Below are 12,179 nucleotides of genomic sequence, written 5' to 3'. Positions count from 1 at the left end.
AACTACAAGCGCTGTCCTGCCGTGATCCCTTTCTTAGAATCACTCCAGAGGCTATTCATCTTCGCACGGTTCCATCCTTCTTGCCTAAGGTAGTCTCAAATTTCACCTCAACCAAACCATATCCTTGCCAACCACGGCGGGTTTGAAGAAATCAGAAGAAGGGCGTTTACTACGCCATCTCGACATCGGCAGATTGCTGCCCAGATACCTGGAAATGACAGAAGCAGTACGAAAGACGGACCATCTGTTCATCCTTCACAGTGGGAAGAAACAAGGAGAAGCGGCCTCTCGGCCCACCATCGCCCGCTGGATCAAAGAAGTTATCAGAGCGGCCTACGTAGAGGCCGGGAAGTCACCGCCTCTACAAGTCAAGGCTCATTCTACCAGAGCCCAAGCAGCATCTTGGGCAGAATCTAGGATGCTGTTGCCCGCAGAAATATGTAAAGCGGCGACATGGTCCTCCCTCCATACCTTCTCCAGATTTTATCGTCTGGATATCCAGGCCAGGGAGGACACAGCATTTGCAAGGGCAGTCCTACGCGGGTCCTTAGGCAGCCTCCCACCCACTTCGGGAGTAGCTTTTGTATATCCCACTTGTTCTGAGTCCATCTGGCTACACGCTAGGAAATGTTGAGATTACTTACCTGATAATCTCGTTTTCCTTAGTGTAGACAGATGGACTCAGCATCCCGCCCGGCTGCCGGTATACATGGGTTTCACCGATTCAAAGTAAGCCATGTCATTTTCTTACATAAGAGCGTCCCCTTTGCCAGGTGTTGACGCCTTCCGGTTGGGAACGCTGGCGGTCTCCAGCTACTATCAATCGGTCAGGGGAATCCTGTTTCACTATTTCATTGATCGTCAGTACACATATATCCATAACAGCTTTGCAAGGAAGATTACTGAATTGCCTCACTTCCTGTGGGGGTATATGTACCCGTGCTGACGTCAGATCCGTCTCCAACTGCTAGCACGAGCACACTATACCCACTTGTTCTGAGTCCATCTGTCTACACTAAGGAAAACAAGATTATCAGGTAAGTAATCTCAACATTTTTTTGGATTGTGAATTAAAGGGGAAACCTCCTAGCTCTGTTCTGCACCCATTGTTAGGGGAGTTTACAGTAGGTGGATGCAGGGTATGTTTATTGAGCTTGCAGTGCAAGATTCATTTTGAGGTTCTACCCCATCCTGTGTAGACCTCAGATTTTATTCACGTTGTCTGACCAGTCAAGGGGATTCACTGCACTAACAGTTCCTAGGAATGGCAGAAACCTAAATTTGTCACTGGAAGGGAGGACAAGTTAGGAGAGAAACAGGTAGAGATCGGGGGTGGAGGTAGGAGAGATCCCTGAAGACGCTGCAGACAGTGGCATGAGTGAAGCTGGTAATTTTCTTCAGGTGGGAAGGGGCACCAATTTCAGTTTTCACACAGGGCACTGGTTAGCCTAGAGCCACCTCTTACTGTAAAGTTAGTTGAATAGATGTATATTTGAATATCTCTGATTTTCAATTCATTTCTAAAAAGCTTTCTGTGAATTGAAAGCTCAGTACTACTGGCTGTTGTTATTAACAAGTGTATAAGGTGTATGAAGATAATTAATAATGTAATAGGTCTTTATCAATTTCTTCTGAAGTTTGAGTAGGTTGTGCGATACCTTTCAGAACTTCCTAAGACTTCTGTTTTCTTCAGGACCAATTAGCTACCAGAACTGTATTGTTTTAGGGGAAAAGGGATAAAGGCAGTAATAGACTCTGGCAAATATTTAGATTAATTTGAGTCTTCTATATTGCAGGCACTTAAAGAATGGTTGACTGTGGAAAGCGAGTCCAGTGACCCTAAGCTAAGAGGTGAATTAACTAGAATGATGGATATAGCAGCTAAACGGATTCAAGCTTTGGGCGCAACTGTTGAGTTAATAAGCCCGAACGTTAAGCAGGTAACATTTATTTGAATGCTTTTATTATTTTCCAAAATGATTGTGTAAGTGTATCATACAAATAAGTCTATTTTTAATATAATTTTTGACAGATATCTTTACCATTATTTAATCAAAAATGTAGACTAAAAGTTCCAAAATTACTTTAGGCCGAACCTCAGAAAGTTAAGAAGTTTAAATTGCGGGACTTTTTCTTATTCTCACTTTAGAAAATGTAATTGAAATATTTGTATTAACACTGTAACAATAATGCAAATAATACAAGAAAGAAATGTGTACATTTTCTCAACCACCCGTACCCACTATAAATCCTTAACTTTAAGAAGAAAGTAAAAAATACTGCAAGAATATGGAAACATTCATTCTCCATATGCAGGGGCGTAGGATCATAACATAGGGATGGAATACTGCTGGCCCATGTTGTCCCCCTCCCCCCAAGAATACATCCTACACAGTAGTGGTATTTAACTTGGCCACAGTTTAATACAAAACATTAACCCGAGCCCTTACAACTTATAACTTTTAACAACCCCTCCAAACCGCCCCCACCCAAATTTCTGTCCTCCCCATCTTTACCACCTTCCCCCCAATGGTGAAGTGACAATCCCTCCCCTATCCCCACCTACTCTGCCTCAAACAGCGAGAGTAAGCTCACACCGGGAACTTTGGCCCCGTAGTTCTCCGGTCCTCCCATGTAGCAGCCCCTCCAACTACACGAGGCTCCCCCCCCCCCCCCCCCGCCATCCTTACCACCTTATCACTGCCCCATTACATATACCTTTTGGGCTCGGGTTTACCGCCTCAACTGCGACAACATATACAAACTTCCATCGCAACATTCCAGAAATAACCGCAACATAGGGTGGGAGGGCAGGACGACAAGTAAGCCCAACTTCCCAGGGGTGTTAGGAAGTGAGGTAAAATTTCCCCTGGAAAGGGAGAGCATAGAAAAGTTTTATAGCTGCTAATTCAAGGATTGATTTCCTTCTTTTCCCTCTGCAAGTTTTTGTCACAGGACAGTGAAGAACCTCAGCACTTTTCCTTTAAGTTTCTCCTTTCTGCTTTAACACCCACTCACCCCATCTCTGCAACTTCTTTCCCGTGAGTCCCTAACTTCATCCTGTTTCCTCTTTCTGGCAGGGGTTGAGCTTATTTTATTTTTTTTTATCTCGAGCTGAAGCCTTGGATATAGGGAGCCTCCTGGACAATAGACTGCTGCAGAGAGAGTGAGAGAGCTGCGCATTAGAACTTGAAGAGTGGAAATGTACAGCTACAGACTAGGGTTTGGGAAGGGGAGACAACTAGAATATGTATGTACCTCTGGGAACTGCTTTGACCTACTTCCATTGTAGAATGCGGTATATAAACATTTTTAAATAGAAACTAGAATTTGCAGAGAGTGGAGACAGAATAGATTTGGAAGAAGAGAAAGAGCTGTAGGGATTTATTGCTGTTGCGCTGGGGGGGTGGACCCTTGTCCTGTGGTAGTACATGGACTGTCCACAGGGGGCGGAGCATGGAAGGAGACAGAGGCAGTGTATAGCTTCACCACTGGAAGCCCGAGGTCCCCGTGGGAGGAGCCCATAGGGACCCGGGCAGGTTGGACTTAGGTGGGCCTCGCAGGGTCTCCTGGGAGAGTGTAAGTCCAACGTGCCCACAGATGCTAGAGGAGTGCTATTGGGTTCGAGGCTGGAAACAGGTTGGAGGAAAGCGAACCAGAATAGAGATGGCGAAGACAAGGCTAGGGACAGCGCCAGAATCAAGCAAGGTCAGGCATGCAGGGTCAAAGTCCAGAAATCAGTCCGAGGAATGGTCAGTGAGCAAGGGTCACGATCCAGAGGTCAAGCAAGGTTGAGGAGCAAGCTGAGGTCTTGGGCAGGCGGCAGGTGGGCAGACAGGTCAGGAACAAGCTGAGGTCTTGGGCAGGCAGGTCAGGAACAAGCTGAGGTCTTGGGCAGGCAGCAGGCAGGTCAGGAGCAAGCTGAGGTCTTGGGCAGATGAGCAGTCCGAGGTTAGACCAGGGAGACGAACAACGAATACTGGAACAAGCAGGGCTAGGGAGCAGGAACGGAACTGGAACAGAAGGATCCTGGAATGAGACTAGGAACAAGCAAGCAGGAACACAAGCAAGGGCAATCTCAGGAACAAACTGACCCGATTGCCAAGGCAAGGAAGTGAGGCCAGGAACTTCCTTTTAACATGAGTTCAATCAGGGTGCACCGCGGAACTAGGCCTCACCCTGGAACCTGCATCAGGACGGCCGGTCCACACGCGCGTAGGGGCGTGGCTAGCTGCTGCGACGCCGAGGCCCGGCGTGAGGCCTGGCGTTCAGCTGAAGGCCCGGCGACCGCCACCGTGGGACGTCGAGGTCTAGCTGGACTTGCCAGGGCCGCGAGGGAGACAGAACCAGGACCCACTGTGGAACCCCGAAGGTGAGCGATCCCATGCGCGGGATGACCGCGGGTGAGGCTCATAACAATTGCCTAAGCTCACCACCCACTATATATTTTTATCAGCAGTCTGAGAATGTTAGAATTACTCAAGTCCATTTGTCTTAGATATTGAAAATCATTTTATTAGGGATAAGGTTTATTCTCGGGTGTTACCATAATAACTTTACCAATCAGATAAGGAATTTCTTACTAAAAACAGCAAGACAATATCATAACCCCTTAGCCTGGACTTTCATCTGAAATGTACTAACAAGCTTAACTGTCTAACCCACTGAACAGTTAGCAGCAAAACCCCACTCTCACCACTGCTGCAGATTCTCAAGGTTAGCTGGTCGCAGGGAATCTCTGATATTGGATCCCATGCTGTGCTGTCTTAGCTCTCCATTTATCTCTCAAATAGGTCAATCCAGAACCGAGCGGTAGGAAGAGCTGCGTTAGTGCCCGGCGCACCCGCGGTTGCCACACGCACAGTGCAGCTCACCTACCACTCGATCCTGTATGTAAATAGCTTGCAAATGCAAGCTGCGTCTAAGAAGCGTCCGTGAAGGGTTAGGCCCGCGCAACCCATTTTACTGTATAGAGCGCCTATACAGTAACCTGGGTGCGCGGGCCTAACACATCACGGACACGCTGGTATCTGTCATTTCAAATGTTCGTGCAATTGGGCCGCTCAAGACGTGACGTCACATGCCGTGACGCCAAACGTCGTGACGTCACGCCTTGAGCTGCCCAATTGCACGAACAGGGGCCGCTTTCGCCTGTGCAGGCGTCTATCTTCGCGGGCAGCTGGAGGCAGGAGAGGGGGTCGTCCTCGCTGATGTCCGGAGGGGGCTGCAAAAAGTAAGTCGCTTCGTCGCTTTACACTGCCAGTCCTCTCTCCCCTCCTCCCGGAGCAAGGCTGCTTTTCGCACCTGCCTCGGGAGGAGGGGAGAGAGGACTGGCAGTCCCGAGCGTAGGATTGCCCATCCTCTCCCCTCTCTCTCTTTTTGGCGTCCATCATCGCGGGCAGCTGGAGGCAGGGGAGGGGAGCCGCGGTCGTCCTCTCCGATGTCCGGAGGGGTGCTGCTGCTCTCTTGCTACTTTTTTTTTTTTTTCGTTTTTTCCGCTTTGGTTGCTTGCTTCGGGAGGAAGGGAGAGGGCTGACAATCCCGAGCGTAGGATTGCCCGTCCTCTCTCCCCTCGCTCTCTTGCAACTTTTTTTTTCGCTTTTTTTTTTTTTTTTCTTCGGGAGGAGGGGAGAGGACTGGGGCTGCCCCGGAGACCAGCACCCATGGACGCGGCCAGGGCAGGAGAGCGGGGGCTGGGGGAAAGTTTGCCGCCTACCCTTACCCCTGCCTCTAACGCAGGGGTAAGGGTAGGCGGTAAGTTAGCAGGTTAAACGCGCGGCAAAACGGCAGATAGTCGGGGCGCACGTTACTGGATGGTAGGGAATAGCTAATTCGATCGTTTACATGCAATATACATGCCGCGTGTGGAAGGGGTTGCCCGGGGATTTTAGGACGCGGTAGGAGTAGGTTAAAGGGGATAGTGTATCGCGGGTTGGACTAACGCGGCCAAAAAGTGAATAGAAAGCCGGTTAGGAGCAGGGTAACCGCGGCCGCACTTTACTATATTGAGCTGTTAGTATGTTTAGCTAGATGCGAATTCACTCTATCCATTGAGCATGACACAGTAAGTTCAACCCTTACACCCCCACACACAAACAGAAAATATCTATACATTGCACTTAGCTGATTTTCACATTTATTGCCACAGTAAATTGAGTATCTATAATAATCTAAGATTAATACAAATTGTAATGCACATAAAATAAGGATTCATATAAACAAGAAGAAATAATACAAGTATAATAGAAGATAAGATACAAGAAAGTATATGCATAGAATAAGAAAATAAAAAACCAGAGAGTATATATATATCTTTACAATGCAATACTATTTCTGCTCATGTCGCTGAGGTCACCCCATGAATCTCAGCAGTGATGCAGTCCATCAGCCTTAGGACATAGCACTGGAGAACAACATGTCGTTGAATGTCTTGCATTACCGCCAGTACTGGGGTATAGATCTTGAAGTGTGTCTTATATATGATGTGGTACATATTCAACTGCTAAGTGGCTAGTTAAGTTAGCCAGATACCCATATCCGGCTAACTTAAGTGGGAAAGTCAGTGGTGCGGCCATGCCGCTGAATATACCTGGATAAGTTACAGTTAGCCAGGTATGTGGTATCCGGCTAACTTTAGACCTGCCTGTGGCACATCTAGAGTTAACCAGCTAACTCCAAATATTGGAGACAGCCAGTTAACTTAACTGGCTAACTCAGCTCCTCCCCGGTATGCCTACTTCCCGCCCTAGGAACGCCCCCAACTTACCTATCTAAATTTTAGCCAGATAATTTGTATCTGGCTAGAATTTAGCTGGGTAAGCATTTTGAAAATGTGGCTAAGCCATGTAGATGGATAGCTTTCCCATTATCCATCTAAATGGCTTTTGAATATGTACCCCGATATCTCTTTCTTTGTCTCATTTTCCCGCCAATACGTAGTCAGCAATCATACTGTTCACATTTTCTTTTCCTCTGTATTCTAATCCTAGGACAGAGAGGCCCTTGCCAGATATTGGCTGTAAAAGGTCAGTAGAATTTGACCCATAGGTAACTCAATAATGCAGGTATCCTGAGGGCCTCACAGACTCACCAGTAATGTACATAATTCAGTGATGTAGTATTCCAGAAAAGACAAGAGAGTTTAACAGACCCTAAATATATATATATATATATATATATATATATTCACAATTTATATAGCTAAGTCAGTGATTCAATTCTTCAGGGGGCCTAAGTGGCCCTCAACCTATAACATCAAAGTGGCTTCACATTTGCTGTCCCTGTCTAATATAGCATTTCATTGATGTAGTCCTCATTCTCCCAGATGTTTCTCAGGCTTACCACCTCCTCTTTGATTTCTGCCGCCTCTTTCCCAAAGGAGTCAGACTGCAAACATCTTTCACACTTTGCTGGTTCTTAACTGTGGATTAGGATATCCTTCTGGATAGAAGAAGAACTAGAAATAGTAGTGACAGCTTTGGCAATATGATGTTTCCTGGCCATCCTTCAGTTGCTGGTTCTTTATTTATTTATTTATTTATTTATTTATTTTGAATTCTTATATACCGACATTCCTGTAAAGTATACAGATCATACCGGTTTACAGTGTAACAGAACCTATCACAAGGAACGCAATTACATAGGACATAACACATTGGAACATGAGAACATTGGGAAACAGGAACAAATGTAAAACCTTATAAACTGAATGAGGGAAAACTATGAGACATCCAGACAAATGTAAATCTTGTAGCTTAATGTGAGATAACTATACAACATCAATGCAGCAAAGTTGCATAAAAGACATGAGGCTTGATGCTAGGATTCGGGGAAGAAAGTGGGGAGGGGGGAGGGAGGGTGAGACGGGCGGAGAGGAGCAAGATGGTTACACAAAATGGAGGTGATGTACATAAGGTTTAGCTGAGGAAAAAAGGCACCCCGATTAGTCCTGAGGGACTTGGTCGAGAGTGATGCGTGCCCAAATTATCCTCGAGCCTTAGACCATGTCCTTCGAACAGCATCAGAGTGAGCTTGGGTTTCCGGGAAGGCTTGCATGAAAAGCCACATCTTTAGATCTTTCTTGAAGGTAGGGTGACTCGGTTCTTGCCGTAGATCTGGTGGAAGAGAGTTCCATAGAGTAGGCCCTGCTGTAGATAATGCTCGTTTTCTTAGGGAGGATTTGGCAGGGGAGGGCATATAGGGAGCCTTTGTAAGCTCTCCTGACTGGTCTGTCTGATGTGTGTGGACGGAATTGATTGCTGAGCTTGAGAGGGGCGATGTTGTGGATGTCCTTGTGAATCATCATGAGAACCTTAAAGGAGATCCTAAATTTGACAGGTAGCCAGTGAAGTGACTGAAGGATGGGAGTGATGTGGTCTCTTATATTTGAGTTGGTGAGTATCCTGGCGGCGGCATTCTGGACCATCTGCAGAGGTTTAATAGTTATTGCGGGGAGACCTAGCAGGAGGGAATTGCAGTTGTCTAATTTAGAAAGAATAATAGCTTGAAGCACCAGACGGAAGTCTCGAAAATGCAGGAGAGGTTTCAATTTTTTGAGTACTTGTAATTTAAAGAAACATTCTTTGGTGGTATTATGGACAAATGATTTAAAGTTGAATTGTTTGTCAAGCCGAACCCCTAGATCTCTGACAACTGGGGAGTGGTTGATAGCTGTTTTGGTGAGTTTAGAATCATTTGGGGAGTTGTGGAGAGCTTGGTTTTCATCCGGTGAAAGATAAGGAACTCGGTCTTTTTTGTATTGAGGATCAGGTTAAGGCTGGCAAGGAGGTTGTTAATCGATTGCAGACAACTATTCCAGTGAGACCAGGTTTTTTGCAGGGAATCTGTGATTGGGAGAAGAATCTGGACATCGTCTGCGTATAGGTAATAAGTTAATTTTAGGTTAGAAAGTAGTTGGCAAAGTGGGAGAAGGTAAATATTAAAGAGTGTGGGAGAAAGAGATGATCCTTGTGGGACTCCCAGGTTTGATTTGATGGGGTGTGATTCCTTATTGTTGATCCTGACCTTATAAAATCTGTTGTCTAGGAATGATTTAAACCAGCTGAATGCCACTCCTTGGATGCCTATATCTGATAGAGGCTCTAGAAGAATGGAATGGTTCACGGTGTCAAACGCCGCTGAGAGGTCGAGAAGTGCTAGGAGGTAGGGCTGTTTCCTTTCGAAGTTTAGGAGGACGGTGTCCGAAAGAGAGGATAGAAGGTACCTTTAGGTACCTATTGAATGAAATGAGAAAGCCTTGCCAAAATTCCTACCTTTTTTTCAACTGTCCTGCAAGAAAAATTAGCTAGCCTGTGGAATCTAAGTTCCACCACCACCACATTCAGAGTCCCTTCTTGTGGTCCTGTTCAAATGCTCACTTGACCTTGGAAGTATTAAGTGTCTTATCTTATTCTTTCAGACTGTAAAATATATTTATAAATCTATAAAATATATAGTTTTGGGTTGTTTCCTTTGTAGATTCTGTTGCTGAAAGTATAAAACTAAACCAAAGCAACTAGAAATTATTATTAACACAAGATGTAATATTACCTATATTATAATTATATGATGTCTATTTGCTCTATGTAACTGTTATGCCTCATAATATAATCTCTATGTTATTTGTAAAAGATACGATGCTTGTATCTGTTATGCTCCATTTTATTTGCACTGTTTTCTTTATAAACCCATATGATGTGCAAACGGCAATCGGTATATAAAAAGCCCTAAATAAATAAATAAATAAATAAATAAATAAATAATATGATGCTACCAATCATCTCACAAAATATTTACTTTATTTGTTCTGTTTGCAGAAAATACAAAATGAACTAATTCACTTGCTCTCACTCATCTTTCTGGTACCAAGCAGAACTTTTCTCTTTTATCCTGAAAAATTAATTACCTGAAGTATCTTCTATGGTATTAATTAAGCTCCTCCTGAATTTTAGTGTTTTGATTCTACAATAATTACATTTATCTAATTTACTTCCTTGTGATATTCTGCCAACCAAGGTCAGGTTATTTTGTAATGTCTAACCCTCTAAAGTTAGAATTGAAGGTAGGGGTGGGGGGAGGGAGGGCAGTCCCTTCCCTTTTACTCTCTTTCTAAAGGTAAGTAGAAAAAATGCCTAAGAAAAAAATAAGCAATATAAAAAATCCCTTTTTCAAAAAATAAAAGAACAAGCTACTAATGAAAAATATCAAAGTAAGGTCTTCACGGTTGAAATCAGTCAGAAAATTTACCTGCTTGTGTTCACCTCTTCCAAAAAATGGAAAAGCTCATTACCAGTTCATTTACGGATACGGAGAAGTTGCACAAAGACCCAGGTTTTGTGTTTCAAAAACATGGATTTTGTTGAAATGGGAAAGTACCTGGAGGAAGAACTTGAAGGCTGAGAGAAAACGAGAGATGTGGAACAACAGTGGGCCAAACTAAAAGGAGCAATTACCGAAGCGACTAATATATATGCTAGAAAGATTTCATTCTTTTCATGCTTTTATTTACTTATCTGGTTTACAAAGGAGGTGGCTGATAAAATAAAAGATAAAAGAACAGCATTTAAGAAATATAAACAATCCCAAAGGGAGGATCACAAGGAAGAATATCTGGTGGAACTGAGGGCGATGAAGAAAGTAATCAAGAAAGCAAAAAGTCAAGCGGAAGAAAGGATTGCCAAAGAGGTAAAGCAAGGTGACAAAACATTTTTCAGATACATCAGTGAAAGGAGAAAAGTCCAAAGTGGTATACTGAAACTGAAAGGTGAAAAGGATCAATAGGTGGAGACAGATGAAGAAATGGCAGAAATATTAAATGAATACTTCAGTTCGGTCTTCACTAAAGAAGACCCCAGAGAAGGACTGTCACTAATTAACAAGAAACTGGAGGGGAGTGGAATGGATGAAACTCCGTTTACGGAAGAGAATGTATGGGAAGAGCTAGGAAAACTGAAGGTGGGCAAAGCCATGGGGCCTGTTGAGGTTCAGCCCAGGATACTGAGGGAGCTGAGAGATGTGCTGGCGGCTCCGCTGTGTGACCTGTTCAATAATTCCCTGGAAATGGGAGTGGTGCCGAGTGATTGGAGAAGAGCAACGGTGGTCCCACTTCACAAGAGTGGGAGCAGAGAGGAGGCTGGAAACTACAAGCCTCATCTCGGTGGTGGGAAAAGTATTGGAGTCGCTGCTGAAGGAAAGAATAGTGAACTATCTACAAGCAGCAGAATTGATGGACCAGAGGCAGCATGGTTTCACCAAGGGAAGGACCTGTCAGACAAATCTGATCGACTTTTTTGATTGGTGACTAAGGATTTGGATCAAGGAAGAGCGCTCGATGTCATCTACTTGGATTTGACACGGTCCTGCACAGGAGAATTGTGAATAAAACGAGAAGCTTGGGTGTGAGTGCCAAGGTGGTGGCCTGGATAGCAAACTGGTTGAAGGACAGAAGACAATGTGTGATGGTAAATGGAACTTAATTGGAACTTAATCTAAAGAGAGAGCGGTGATGAGCGGAGTACCGCAAGAGTCAGTGTTGGAACTGGTCCTGTTCAATATCTTTGTGAGCAACATTGTGGACAAGATAGAAGGTAAGGTTTGTCTATTTGCGGATGATACTAAGATCTGCAACAGGGTGGACACGCTGGAAGGAGTAAAGAGAATGAGACGGGATTTAAGGAAGCTGGAAGACTAGTTGAAGTTATGGCAGCTGAGATTCAATAAATCTAGATACGTTAGGTTAAGATTTTTTCAATATATGTGAATAGTACCGATTCTTAAATATATTTACGGGTAAGTGACTCTCATACCATCCCGCTAGCTTTTTGGCATGTGTGCTCTCAAGCCGCATTAGGGATCATCTTTAATCATTGGTCACTATTTTACCCATATATTTTCAATTTATATTTCCCTTTTTTTGCTTTTTTTGTTCTTTTTGTCTATTAAATAAAAGAGATACTTCCCTTATGAAGCTCAATGTCCATGGAGGGTGATACCCTTCCACTTATTTTAAATGCAGTCCAGAGTACAGTTCGACGTGCACGTTTCGCGTCCTGTGCTGCTTCAGGAACCTGTCTGGCTGTATTCGCGTGTGCCTAGTTTCTTTCGGTTACACTTCAATATTGCCTCGCGAGGCAGCACAGAGTCCGGAAACAAACCAACAGGAATGGAACACGGGCCTCTCA

At 44.4% G+C, this 12,179-nt stretch overlaps 1 protein-coding gene across 7 annotated transcripts in view; it reads left to right on the top strand.

Annotated features, from left to right (window-relative positions):
- The window catches only part of LOC115085172 (beta-Ala-His dipeptidase-like), a 207,107-nt gene that overhangs the window by 69,318 nt on the left and 125,610 nt on the right, over positions 1–12,179 (top strand). For all 7 annotated transcript variants that reach the window (XM_029590872.1, XM_029590868.1, XM_029590867.1 and 4 more), the window contains one exon: positions 1,797–1,940. In XM_029590872.1, coding sequence (XP_029446732.1) covers positions 1,797–1,940 — 144 coding nt within the window. The remainder of the gene's footprint in view (positions 1–1,796; positions 1,941–12,179) is intronic.

The sequence above is a fragment of the Rhinatrema bivittatum genome, chromosome 2 (assembly GCF_901001135.1).
Source record: "Rhinatrema bivittatum chromosome 2, aRhiBiv1.1, whole genome shotgun sequence".
Taxonomy (NCBI): domain Eukaryota; kingdom Metazoa; phylum Chordata; class Amphibia; order Gymnophiona; family Rhinatrematidae; genus Rhinatrema; species Rhinatrema bivittatum.
The sequence above is the reverse complement of the archived record's forward strand: the minus strand, read 5'-3'. Positions and strand labels throughout refer to the sequence as shown.